Genomic DNA, 14,816 nt, shown 5'->3' on the forward strand with positions numbered 1-14,816 from the left:
ATTCTTTTTAGTATCATTGTGATAAAATATATGTGAATGAGAGAAAAGAGAGAGATTCAGTTTAAAGTTATTGTTTCATAGGCATATCACTTTTGTTTTATTTTTTTATTTATTTTTATCTACGGCGCATTGAAATTTGTTTTAATTAGTACAATTTTCTGCATGTGTAATGTCAACGGAATTGTGAGATTGACAAGAGCGAATGTTTGAGCTAATCTATATCATTTTATATTCAAGAGGTAAAGTAAAGAAATACAGTTTAAGAAAGTTTTAATTTTGTATTCTCACACGGATTGATTTATATTGGGTTATGAAGTTGAATTGTAATTGTTGAAAAAATAATCACTTGCAGTAACGTGCAGAACAGTAAAATGCAGAAATAAAATTTATCGTCCGATCGAGTCTCGTAACAGCACGATGTACTAAAGTGAAATTGCCCATAGATAACTGCTGCGACCTCCGTGGACAATCACTCCCAGGATACAACGATTATAAACTACTTATGCAGCAATCACGAATAGTTTCTCAGAACTCTCAAGTACACTCCAAAATATATGTAAAAACCCGAGTATAAAAAAATTTGAATACGAGAAATAAGATTTCGTTGCAGATGATTTTCTATTTTCTTTGAAGTGTGTTTTTGCCAAAACGAGATATGAGTTTATATAGGCAAACTAGATGTAAGTGCCTATTCCATGATCTAGAAAAATATGCAAGATTTAATGATTTTGTCGGTAATGAGTTTTTAAAAAAAGTCACAATATACTGGCTAGTTTAACCCATTAAATAATTTCAAAAATAAGAATAAAATTATTTTAGTCAAGGATCTAGTTCTCGACACGAATTTTTATAATTATTTTCACATTTTTAGTAGAAAAAAAATCAATTGCTGCTTGTAGGGCAACAAAAAATTGTGCAGCTAAAAAAAAACTTCAAGGACTCCAATTTAATTATTATTTTGTTCGAGTATTTTACGTACTTCATAGTTCATACTTTAAGCTAAACGGCTAGTTATTCTTCCGCCTGAAATCCATTTTCTATTTTTAGGTTATTTGAGTTGATAATAGCAATTTTAATTATTCCAAGAACGAAATAGGTGAAAATCGCTGCTTTTTAATTTCTTCTTTTTAGTATCATTGTGATAAAATATGTGTGAATGGGAGAAAAGAGAGAGATTCAGTTTAAAGTTATTGTTTCATAGGCATAACACTTCTGTGTATTTTTTTTATTTTTTAATCTATGGCGCATTGAATTTTGTTTAAATTAGTACATTTTTTTGCATGTGTAATGTCTATGGAATTGTGAGATTGACAAGAGCCAGTATTGGAGCTAATCTGTATCATTTTATATTCAAGAGATAAATTAAAGAAATACAGTTTAAGAAAGTTTTAGTTTTGTATTCTCGCACGGATTGATTTATACTAAGTTATGAAGTTGAACTGTAATTATTGAAAAAATAATTGTTGCAGTAACGTGTAGAACAGTAAAATGTAGAAATAAAACTTATCTTCTGATCGAGTCTTGTGATAGCACAATGCCGTAAAGTGCAATTGCTCGTCGATAATTGCTGCGACCTCTGTGGACAATCACTTCCATGATATAACAATCATATTCAACTTATGCAACAATCACGAATAGTTTCTCAAAACTTTCAAGTGTACTCCAAAATATATGTAAAAATCCAAGTAAAAAAAATTCAGAATATGAGAAATGAGATTTCATTTTAAATAATTTTCCATTTTCTTTTAATGTGTGTTTTTGCCAAAACGATATATGAGTTTATATAGGCAAAATGGATGTAACTGCCTATTCCATGATCCAGAAAAATATGCAAGATTTAATGACTGTGGATAGTGGGTTGTTATATTGAGTTGTTAAAAAACAGTTACAATATACTGGCTAGTTTGATCTATTAAATAATTCAAAAATAAATAAATAAAATTATTTTAGTCAAGGATCTAGTTTTCGACACGAACTTTTATAATTATTTTCATATTTTTAGTAGGAAAAAATCACTTGCTGCTTGCAAGGCAACAAAAACGTGTGCAACTAAAATTTTTTTTCAAGATATCCAATTTAATTACCATTTTGTTCGAGTATTTTCCGTACTTCATAGTTCATACTTTAGGCTGAAGTGCTAGTTACTCTTCGGCCTGAAATCCATTTTCTACTTTTAAGTTATTTGAGTTGATAATAGCAATTTCAATTATTCCATGAACAAAATAGGTAAAAATCACTGCTTTTTAACTTCTTCTTTTTTTTAATATCATTGTGATAAAATGTGTGTGAATGGGGGAAAAGAGAGATTCAGTTTAAATTTATTATTTCGTAGGCGTATCACTTTTGTTTATTTTTATCTACAGCGCATTGAAATTTGTCTAAATTAGTACAAATTTCTGCATGTGTAATGTCTACGGAATTGTGAGATTGACAAAAGCCAGTATTTGAGCATATTCAAGAGGTAAAGTAAAGAAATACAGTTTAAGAAAGTTTTAATTTTGTATTCTTGCATGGACTGATTTATATTGAGTTATAAAGTTGAACTGTAATTGTTGAAAAAATGATCAGTTGCAGTAACGTGTAGAATAGTAAAATGTAGAAACAAAACTTATCATCCAATCGAATCTCGTGACAGCACGATACCCTAAAGTGAAATTGCCCGTTGATAACTACTGCAACCTCTGTGGATAATCACTCCTAGGATGAACGACCATAAACCAGTTGTGTAGTAATCACGAATGATTTCTCATAACTCTCAAGTGTACTCCACAATATATGTAAAAATCAGAGTAAAAAAAATTCTGAATATGAAAAATAAGATTTCGTTTCAAGTGATTTTCTGTTTTCTTTGATAAGTTTTTTGCCAAAAAGAGAGATGAGTTTATATAAGCAAATTCGATGCAACTGCCTATTCTATGATTCAGAAAAATATGCAAGATTTAATGACTTTGTGGGTAGTGAGTTGTTAAAAAACGGTCTCAGTATATTGGAATATACTAGCTAGTTTGACCCATTAAATAACTTCGAAAATAAATAAATAAAATAAAAATAAAAATAAAATTATTTTAGTCAAGGATCTAGTCCTCGACACGAATTTTTATAATTATTTTCACCTTTTTAGTAGGGAAAAAATCACTTGCACTTGTAGGGCAACAAAAACGTGTGCAGCGAAAAAAAAATTCAAGGACTCCAATTTAATTATCATTTTATTCGAGTATTTTCCGTACTTCATAGTTCATACTTTAAGCTAAAGTGCTAGTTACTCTTCGGCCAGAAATTCGTTTTTTGCTCTTAAGTTATTTGAGTTGATAATAGCAATTTCAATTATTCCAAGAACAAAATAGATAAAAATCACTGCTTTTTAACTTCTTCTTTTTTTTTCTTTTCTTTTTTTTTTTAATATCACTGTGATAAAATGTGTGTGAATGGGGGAAAAGAGAGAGATTCAGTTTAAATTTTTTGCTTCATAGGCGTATCACTTCTGTTTATTTTTTATTTATTTTTATATACGACGCATTGAAATTTGTCTAAATTAGTACAATTTTCTACATTTGTAATGTCTACGGAATTGTGAGATTGACAGGAGCCCGTATTTGAGCTAATTTGTATCATTTTATATTCAAGAGGTAAAGTAAAGAAATACAGTTTAATTTTGTATTCTCGCATGGATTGATTATATTAAGTTATGAAGTTGAACTGTAATTGTTAAAAAAATAATCAGTTGCAGTAACGTGTAGAACAGTAAAATACAGAAATAAAACATATCGTCTGATCAAGTCTCGTGACAGCATGATGCCCTAAAGTTACAGGGTCCAATGCTTAAGATTGTTGTGGTGAAAACAAGCAAAATATTGGAGAAATCATCATAACGGCACAAGTGATGTTGACGTTCTGTCTGTAAGCAAGAGTATAAGCAACCACAATCCATCCAAGTCTCAAAAATCGATAAGCTGAACTCATTTAAGTTACAAGATGGACATGTCGTTTACAAAATTTGAAAAATATGCGCATTAATTATATTTTCTAACAAATGTAGATAGGGACTTGTGATTTCACCAACTCGATATCATATAATTTCTGTCAATTCTATTGTTATTTGTTATATAATTAACATTTTGACTTTCTCAAGTTAGGGGTCCAATACTTAATGTCATTGCGGTGAAAAAGAAGCAAAATATTGGAGAAATCATAATAACGATACTAGTGCTGTTTATAGAATAAACACGAGTATGAACATCCACGATCCATCCAAGCCTCGATAATTGATAAATTGAACTCATTTAAGTTGTAAAATGGACATGGCGTTCACAAAATTTGAGAATATTAATTATATTTTCTAACAAATGTAGATAATATCTTGTGATTTCTCCACCTCGATTTCATACAATCTATGTCAATTCTACCAATATTTGTCACATAATTAACATTTTCGATTTTCTTAAGTTAGGGAATTCAATGCTGGATGTTGTTTTGATTTAAAATGAGCAAAATATTAGAGAAATCAACATAACGGCAAAGGCGATGTTAAACGATACATGTGGTGGTCTATAAACACGAATATGAGTACCCACGATCCGTTCAAACTCCGACGATCGATAATTTGAACTCATTTAAGTTGTAAGATGGACATGGTATTTACAAAATTTGGGAGATGTGCTTATTACGTAATCAACATGAAAAAAGAAAACAGCACAATTGTCATTACTTATATAAATACGATATGAATAATTGATACCACGTATAATTTGAAATTAGTTGCTATTAAAACAATAATATTTATTTTTGAACATTATTTCTATATTTTTTATGTGAAATATTTAAAACGATACCAGTGATATTTTATAATAACAAAATAATAGTATGTCTGCCGTTATCGTTTCATCGATTCTAAGACAATGACAAAATCAATCGTTCCAAACATTATAAATAGTTTGCATTTCTAAATGACAAAAGCAAAACATCATAACACCACCATCATTTCTCAATATTACAAAAGCAGCACATCATAAATCACGAAAACTAGCAGATGTGTTGTTTTGTCTTCATTGTTCATGTCTCTCGCTAAATGGTACACGATTCGTACAAGTGATGTGGTTATGTCCAGTTTTCGAACATGTATTACACTTATACTTGTACTATCGTTTTACATGGATGATAGCGGTTGCTGTGTTGTTCTACACTACAAATAACGATTGGAGCGTCGTCATCGTCTCATAGTTGCGGATAGCCAAAATACATCAAATGCAAATAATAATAATAATAATAATAATAATAATAATAATAATAATAATAATAATAATAATAATAAAAAATCAACTAAAGTATCATTTCATACTATATTCAACAATAAAAGTACCAATGTACACGATATTTCTAAAAATACCTTTTTTTCTTCTTCAAATATAGTAGAAATTTTAATGTAAATGGTATAAAAAAAATTAAAATTTTGTTCAAATACTCAAAATATGGAAGAAGATGAGTAGAGTAATAAATAACAAGAATTTATAGTAACAAATATAGGGAGAGCAAGCCGATGATTTTTGGTGATGAAATGAGGAATTTGAAATTTGAATGGATTGAAAGGGATATAAGGGTCTTTTTCATAGTGATGGCATTTTGGACTTCTGAAATTATTTGTTTATTGTATTTTGTAATTAACAGTTATTATGCTCCTGTTTGGCTCACTTTAAAACTCGTCAATTTAATTTAAATTTTTACTCTCCTATTTTCAGCCACACAATTTTTAATTAAATGATATTTAACGCAAATCGAAAAATTTTCCATTTTTACAACCATCCATTTTTAAAAAAAAAAATATTCCTTCCATTATAAATCCAAATAATAGGGGCTAAACAGGGGCTAGACCAACAAATAGAGGTGGGCGCGGGTCATTAGAATCGAACCGAACCAAACCAAAATTTTCAGGTATCTAGTAAATGGAACTGTCGGGTCCAAATATAATTATGGAACCGTTCGAATTCGGATCGGTTCGGTTCCGTACTATAATTAAATTTTTTAATATTTATAAAAATACTATATAAATACAACTAATTAGACATTTAATCGTAGTTTTACAAATTAACATAGTCAAATTTAATAACATGTAAATAACAAGTTGTCCAACAACATTAATTTATCGATGTTTACAATTTACAAATACCAAAGAGTAGATACTAATACTAAAACTTCAACTATCCATCATTTGCTTGACTTGTCATACTCACTATTAAGAAACTCTACAGAAAAAATTGAAAAAGCACAATTAATTTATTAACAATCATAAATAAATTCAAGTTTGTTCAACTAATCAGATTTAATAGTGCGTGTATATATATATTATTACATGTCTCAATGCTCTCATAGAACTTCGTCTCTTCAATGCAAACTCTATCTTGGGAAATTTTCAAAAGTCTAGATTCTTCCCTTAACCAATTTTGTGTACAAATCAAGGCATCAACTGTTTTAGGAGTTAAAGAACTCCTAAATGGATCAATAATGCGTCCTCCAGTACTAAATGCTGACTCAGAAGCAACTGTAGATACAGGAATGGCAAGAACATCCCTTGCAACCTCAGATAAAATTTCAAATCTTGATTTATTGATCTTCCACCATTTCAATATGTCAAAATTTTCATCACTAGCATCTTCAGTGGATTCCATTAGATATCGTTGTACCTCATCTTTTCCAGAAAAATCCATTTTCGTAGTTTTCAATTTCTTGTACCCAAAATCAAAATTGCAATCATCCCAATCATCATCATCATTCAAGTCCTCCAACAAAGTGACTACATCATTAGATTCATCACCCCCACTTCCGCTTCCACTCGGTCCTTTGTTTGAACGATGCCATCCCTTTTGTTGGTTATATAAAGCATACAATAATTTCATGAACTCATTTTTTGTGGCTTCAACTTTAACACTGTCATACAAAATACCAATGCAATGTACAACAAACTCCAACTTATACCTAGGATCAAGCACGACTGCTACAATCAAAATCTTATTCATTTTATCAACTTTACCCCAATACTTGTCAAACTTAATCTTCATGCTATTTGCTATACTACTTAGCAAATAATCTTGCTTCTCACCCATTTTCTTCAAAATTTACTCAATTTTACAAACTTCATGGAAGTAAATATTGGAAGTAACACTCAATGAAGCACTAAACTTCAATATGACATCATAAAATGTTCTTAGAAACTTGACAAATTTTCTAACTTTCTCCCAATCATAACTTGTAGGTGGCCCCTCTTTTTCTTTTCCACCTTCATTTAATCAAAATATTTACAATAGAATCTGTCCTCTTCCTCCATTCTTTCAAAAGCTTTTTCAAAATTCAATGTACTATCCAACATTAAGAATGTTGAATTCCATCTAGTAGGAACATTTAAAATAGCAAGTTTTGTGCATGCAATCTTTTCCCTTTCAATACAACATTTAAATTTTGTCAACCGGGAAAGAGATGATCAAAAATATTTTACCGCATTGCGAACACTATCTATAGATGGATTAAACTCTTTCAACCCTTCTTTATCAATCAAATTGACTATGTATGCTGAACAACGTACATGCAGATAAGAGCCACCTAAAATCGTAATATCATCAGGTTTCCAATTCTTCAACTTGTTTTTCACATAAACAATCGCTGCATCATTTGTGTTTGCATTATCTAAAATAATGGTACCCACACATTCTATTCCCCAATCAAATAGACACGTCTCAATAATCTTCCCAATTGTCTCCCCTTTATGATTTGGAACCACAGAAAAACTCAATATCCTCTTATGCAATTTCCAACTTCTATCAATAAAGTGTGCTGTGACTACCATATCATTGATGTTGTGAATCGATGTCTAACAATCAGTGGTTAAAGAAATCATTTGCCTATCCTTAATAAATTTAATCCTCAATGATTCCTTTGTTTCATGGTAGAGATGTAGCACATTTCTAGTAATCGCTCTTCGAGAAGGAACCTCAAATCTAAGGCAAAGTTGACGAACAAATTCCTTAAAACCCACACCTTCCACAAAGGAAAAAGCCAATTCATCAATACTAATCATCTTAACCAATGCTTTTCTACACATTTCTTTATTAAACACCATAGGAATAATACCACCATCATTGTTTTCTCGAGTAAGTAGTGGTTGGTTTTCATCAATTTTAGTGTTCTTATATGCATAACAAGTTTTTAAATGCTTCCACATGCTAGAAGTTCCACTATTAGTATCAACCTTAAATGTTCTCCCACAGTAGTTACATTTTGCTCTTTTTCTCCACCAAGTATTTTAGTGAAATGATTCCATATTTCTGACCTCTCATTAGGCTGCTTTTTGTCTCCCATTTGGGCATCCAAAATTGGTATTACCTTAATAAGAAACTTGATTAAATCCTACACAAACAATGTGGAACAAAATCATCAAACACTATTAATGAATAGAGAGAAACCAGCAAAATATTCTGGAAAACACTGCTAACTAAGATATATTGCTTTATGCCAGTGAGTATTGGAAGGGCTTTTGATTAAACAATGACATTTGGCTTTTGATTAAATTTTGGTGATGTTATTTGAACCTCCAGTTTTCGAATTGCAGTTCAGCTTTTGCCTACTGCGAGTTCTCCCAAGCAATAATTTCGACTTTCTCTCTTTGCCTTCTGTCAAGTTCCTTGAACCCGACAATTAAGAATTACTAAACATGTCCAGAAATCCCTACATACTAGTCAACCGAGCCATACTTCTCGAAGGATTCGCAGAGTTCGATTTTTGTCATAACCTATGGACAAACCATTAGGCACCAAAACTCCAATCATATGTAGCAACTGTTCGACCTCAACTGCCTTTTTGGCTGCATAATCGAATTCCTAAATGCACCATGTGATCGGGCTCTTAATCCATCTCTCAGTATCATCCCATTTCAATGGTGAAGCCCTTCCAATACTCACTAAGATATATTGCTCTATCTCAGCAAAACAAACTGGACTGTATTTAAATAAAATATATTGTTACTGCTCATGCACAAACAATGATCAGATACCTGCTAAAGAACATAAAATATTTTGGTTCGAAAAAATCATCCCACTCACAGAAGTAGTGAAAAGTGAAAACGAACGGCAACGTGAAAGAACTCACCAAAATTTGAACTCTGAAAGGCAGAGAACGAAAGTTCGAAACTCGTCGGAGCCTCGAGTGGGGAGGGTCGGACTGTTTGAGAACTCCGGGTCGACGATTGTATGGGTTTTCTGGGATTGCGAGAGTGAGTATATCAAGAGCCTGAGCCGTAGACAAGGAAGTTATGCACTTATGCTTGTAGTTGTAGCCTTAGTTTACACTTTAATGTTTAGGGTTATTTAGTTGGACTTGGGTTGGATCATGTTGATTGTTGGGCCAAAAATTAGAAATCAAACAATAAAATGGGTTGGGCCAAAAGCTAAAAAATTAGAAATGAAACAATTATTGTGCCAAAAATTTGAATTTAGAAATTGTTAATTTGTTTGGAAAAAAAATTAAAATTAAAAACATTTGATTTATTCAATAAAAAAAAAGTTAGAAAGATTCGATTCTTGGTATAGAACCGAGAACCGACGGATCAATTCAAATACCCATTCGGATATTTAATTTGACAAGAACCGTCAGGTTCTGATTCGGGTTCCATCGGTTCGGTTCGGGAGCCCTATCAACAAACATTGAAATTAGGTTATTTAACCAAATAAATTGTTTGAATGGACTTTTTTTAACAAAAAGCCCCAAATTAATACGGGTAAAGTAGGGGAAAAAAATTATTTGAAGGGTGAAGTGAGTAAAGATGATCTGTAGTTATACATTCTTGTTAACTGAACTGTCTACATATTTTATGATTTGTAATTTCTTCGCCCTGTGTGTATGTATGTGTATCGATGAAAAAATCAACACCACTGGCTTCATAGTCACTTTCTAAAAAAAATCATATTTTCCTCTGATGAACTGATTATTTGTTTTCATTGAGAAGAGTGAGCAATATGTTACGCAAAGAGACTAATGGTGAAGAGAGACGACTTAATAGAGATGAAGAGGACGAGGAGGAGGAGGAAAATGATAGGGGTCATGATGCGTGGGAAAGAACTTATGCAGATGAGAGATCTTGGGAGGCTCTGCAGGAGGATGAATCTGGACTCCTTCGCCCTATTGACAACAAAACCCTCTACCATGCTCAGTATCGTCGACGCCTTCGCACTGCAACTGCTGCTCGAATTCAGAAGGGCCTTATTCGCTATCTATACATTGTCATCGATCTCTCCCGGGTATGTAAACGGTCGTTCTTATATGGAAAGATGCAATTAGCTTCTTGTAAATGGGTTGTGTTAAACTTGATGACCTATTTATGATTGGATCAAGAACATATTTCTCTTAAACAAGACGGGATGAATATCTCCCTGAGGAGTTCTTGAATACTTAAATAAATGAGCTTTTTTATTCGACTTTTATGTTATTTCCTCTAAATTTCTGAATTGTTTTCCCTTATCGTATTTTAGGTGAAATTGTTCTGTGTGTGTCAAATATTTCCTGTATATATCCATGTATAAATGTTCTTGCGTGTTGATTTTAACTGAAGGCCTTCTAGATGTAGGACTATAGTGTTGGCATATAGATACATGTTCCTGACCCTTTATGGGTCTGTCTGGTTGTTAAAGCTTGTCTTGCTGATCTAGTGCAATCGATTTCTTATTTTTAAATGGTTCAGAAAATTTAATATAATTCTTCTACTAAACACACGTGCTGCCGAGCTCTTCTGTTCAAACACAAATGTTACTGAGCTCTTCTGCCTCGGCATATATAAGCAAATTTTAGGAAAAAGTCTTAAGGTTTTACTTTAAGTAGAATTAGTGTACTATGTAATTGAGGATCATGTTTTTTTTTAGTTGCAGTAGTAATGAAGATGATAATGAAATCATAGTAGAGAATTATATTATTCCCATGAGCAATTGTTTTGGGTATGTAGAGTCAATTGTTAATAGAGTTAGACTATATGTAGATGTGTTACAGTGATTTATGTGATTGGACGATACCTACTGAGTTAAAATCTTTAATTTTGTGAAACGGTTTCTGGATGAGTTTACTTTATGGAATTGATAGCCTCGCTCTGTAGAACAATGTCATTAAGATGGACATAGCAAAAATGAAGGTTTTAGATAAATAAGTTGCTATGACTAAATGTATAGCGTAAGAATGAAGACGGAGATTAACAAATGGATTAATATGTATTCTGACATGCAGGCAGCTACAGAGACAGACTATAAACCAAACCGAATGGTCGTGGTTGCTCGACAAGTTGAGGCTTTCATCAGGGAGTTCTTTGACCAAAATCCTTTGAGTCAAATTGGTCTGTTAACCTTAAAAGATGGGGTTGCTCATTGCCTAACAGAGCTTGGTGGCAGTCCTGAGTCTCATATCAAAGCATTGATGGGTAAGTTGGTGTGCTCAGGTGATGCCTCCCTGCAAAATGGCTTAGATCTCGTACACAGCCTTCTCAATCAAATCCCATCATATGGTCACCGTGAAGTCCTTATGCTGTACTCCGCTCTTAGCACTTGTGATCCAGGTGATATAATGGAAACAATCCAAAAGTGCAAGTCATCTAAGATTAGGTGCTCGGTAATTGGTCTCTCTGCTGAGCTCTACATATGCAAATATCTTTGCCTAGAAACTGGTGGATCGTACTCTGTTTCCTTGGATGAGGTGAGTTGCAATTTTTAGAATAATGTTTGTGAGATATATTCTATCGTATAAATAGTAAATAATCCTTAAAAATTTCCATTCTGATGAGTTATAAAAAGTCGGTGTAAGTACATAGTGTAATACATCTTTCTTGACAGCCTCATTTAAAAGAATTAGTGCTCGAGCACGCACCACCACCTCCAGCCATAGCAGAATTTGCAATCTCAAATTTGATCAAGATGGGTTTTCCACAAAGAGCAGCAGAAGGTGTTATCTCAATCTGTTCGTGTCATAAAGAGGCCAAGGTTGGTGGAGGCTACACTTGTCCAAGATGCAAAGCACGTGTTTGTGAGTTGCCTACGGAATGTTGTATATGTGGACTGACCCTTGTTTCCTCACCCCATTTGGCAAGATCATATCATCATCTATTTCCTATTACACCGTTTGATGATGTAGCAGTATCTAGTGATCCACACAAAGTGCCAAAAAATTGTTTTGGTTGCCAACAAAGTCTCCTAGCTCCTGGTAAGAGATTGTTGTTTCTGTTGTATGTAATCATGATACGAGATGAGTAGGTTATAGACACATTGACATGTATCTTTTTTTTTTTTTCCCCTCCATGTTCTTTAGAATGGCCTACGATAGAATTAACATTATGTTTTGGCATTGAGCTGCTCACAACATGTGCCTCTTTTTTCCAGCTACAGATATCTAATATCTTCTTTGGTTTCCATTGTTATCAACCTGTGAGCATGTTTGTGGTTGGATAACATTACCTTGTTTCCATGTAACATAGCTGACCTCAAATTTTGTCTGTCATCTATATTTCTCCCAGATTGCATTCCTACCTATGGATAATTTCATACTAGCATCTTTCACTTCAGTGATGCATTTTAGTGGTGATAATAACAAAGCAAAAAAGCTCTGCCCCTTCTCAAGCTGTGATAGAGGCCAAAAATGAATTGGTTACAATCTGTCATTCCTTGACGATCAAAATAATATATTCATGTTTGAACATATACCTGATACCTCCACCTTATATTCAATTTCCTGCCCTCCTTTTCTGGACGTCTTAGAATAATGTCTTTCCCTGACTAGATTTATTTTAAATTCTCCTTCCAGATGTTTTCCTTACCAATGTAAGGATTATCTTTCAGAAATGAAAGAAACATTATACCTTATTCTCCTTTTACCTACCTTGAAAGGGAGACATATATCACATTAGATATGTCTAATTCACTTTTGAACTCTTATGTTCCTGGATGATAGATTTTTAGACTAACTTCTTCAATGGTATCTTCTCTAAGAACCCAGAATTGAAGTCATCATCATTTTTATATATTTGTGTGTGTGTGTGTGTACATTAGCTTTTGGTGTAGACTATTTGTCTATGCAATTATGTAGGAAGGCGCATTTGATAGATTCATATGTAGTCCCCATTTCCAAATGCTGTCTTGTCTCCAAATCATATTCTACATCAAAAACTATATGATAAATCTGCTAGAAGATACTATATATGCTCCTTGTGGCCATTTTGGGCATTGATGGTTCCACACCAGTCACTGAGCCTCCTTTCTGTAAGGGGGATATAGAACCAGCCAACTCTCTCTAATCTACTTGACATGGGAAAAGCATTAAAAAACATACTGGTTTATGCACCAGATAACAAATTCATTTGTCATGTTACTGTCTAATTAAGTAACTTCGCTTTAGTGAATCAATGTCAAGATATCTCTCACACGTTTCATCGTAATAACCTTTCAGCCGTTTACTTATTTTTTATTTTAGCGGACTGTTTTGGTTCCTCTACAGGACTTATAAAATCACTTTAAGCTGTCTTTGGCACTGGAATATGTTAAGCCATGTTACTGACCATTTTCTAGAAATGAATTATATTCTCACCTAATACTCTGTGCTAGCTCTTGCGAGAAGCGCCTGTTTAAAGGCAATCATTGTATGTGCTGGAAGTTATGAAGCCACTAGCTTAGGATCGTGGATTCTTGTTAGAATTTGAAAATTTGCTTGTTTGCACGTACCGTAGATACAAATTTTGTGTTAGCTTCTTTCCCACGTTGACCTAGTTTATGTTGATGCAGGAAATTTGCCAGGTCCATCTGTTGCTTGTCCTAAATGCAAACAACATTTTTGTCTCGACTGTGACATTTACATTCATGAGAGCTTGCACAATTGCCCTGGCTGTGAAAGCTTCATACATTCGAAGTCTCAATAGTGAGGACAGATGACAGCAATGAAATTGTTTTCCCCTGAATAATGGTACTAGAATGATATGACTCTCATGGTTCATCAGGAGAAGTGGTTGTCCCGCAATTTTTTTTTTTATTGTTTCAACCTTGTACCCGCAAAAAAAAAATGTCAAAGTATTATAGATTGGGTGTGAAGTCTAAGTTCTATGTGATTCTCTATTCTTGGACTAAATAATAAATCACAAGATTGTCATGGATCAGCTTAAGTTTATTTAGACCTGGAATATCCATAAAGTTTATGGTGCTTTGATCAATTTTTCTGTTGAATCTCTGTTTCTTCATATAGAAGTCATTTCCACTGACCTCTTCCTTTAACAGCCTGTTTCGTGTATGCAAGAAATCGGAGGAAAAGGAAGGTTATGACACATTGTTTAGGCTCTCTTAGTTGCTTTGCGATCACATCTATCGAGCTTGTGAATTTACACGCTAGAGAATTTATGCCGGGGGAACTGATAGGGATTAAGAGGTGAGGAGAAGATGATGGGGCTCAAAAGGTAAAGGTTGCTCGAGGATATAAGATTAGTTTAAAGAAGTTTGTATAAATTATAATTTTTATAATTACTGTTTTGCATTATAAGGTAAATTCTCCATTGTATCGAGGTGACGTGCTCTTTAATGTTTGTTATAGGCCAAATTTCAACACGGTTACAATTTTGTTCATAAATTCAAATTATTAATGAAGCAATTTACGGACACAATAGCAATTTACAGTTTAATATATTGAAAAAGGGAGAGTATTTTCTAGTGGGAGAGATTGATCGAGTAATCTCAAATGGTATTACACGTATTCATGGATTTGAACAAGATTCTCTCCCACAGCTTTAGTCAATCACAGAATTGGCCATGAGAAAAGGGGTAGCT

At 33.0% G+C, this 14,816-nt stretch overlaps 1 protein-coding gene across 2 annotated transcripts; it reads left to right on the forward strand.

Annotated features, from left to right (window-relative positions):
• Window positions 1-9,814: 9,814 nt before the first annotated feature.
• Window positions 9,815-14,569, forward strand: LOC111400172 (general transcription factor IIH subunit 2). Of its 2 annotated transcripts, XM_023027607.1 has the most exons (5): window positions 9,815-10,277; window positions 11,251-11,712; window positions 11,850-12,216; window positions 13,788-13,965; window positions 14,274-14,569. In XM_023027607.1, exons 1-4 carry the CDS (start codon window positions 9,996-9,998, stop codon window positions 13,919-13,921), a joined length of 1,245 nt encoding a protein of 414 aa, XP_022883375.1. In that variant the 5' UTR covers window positions 9,815-9,995; the 3' UTR covers window positions 13,922-13,965; window positions 14,274-14,569. The 2 variants fall into 2 exon arrangements, with proteins under 2 accessions (XP_022883375.1, XP_022883370.1); XM_023027602.1 differs by lacking the exon at window positions 14,274-14,569 and having other exon boundaries at window positions 13,788-14,209.
• The last annotated feature ends 247 nt before the right edge of the window (window positions 14,570-14,816 follow it).

The sequence above is a fragment of the Olea europaea genome, chromosome 1, assembly GCF_002742605.1.
Source record: "Olea europaea var. sylvestris chromosome 1, O_europaea_v1, whole genome shotgun sequence".
Classification (NCBI taxonomy): domain Eukaryota; kingdom Viridiplantae; phylum Streptophyta; class Magnoliopsida; order Lamiales; family Oleaceae; genus Olea; species Olea europaea.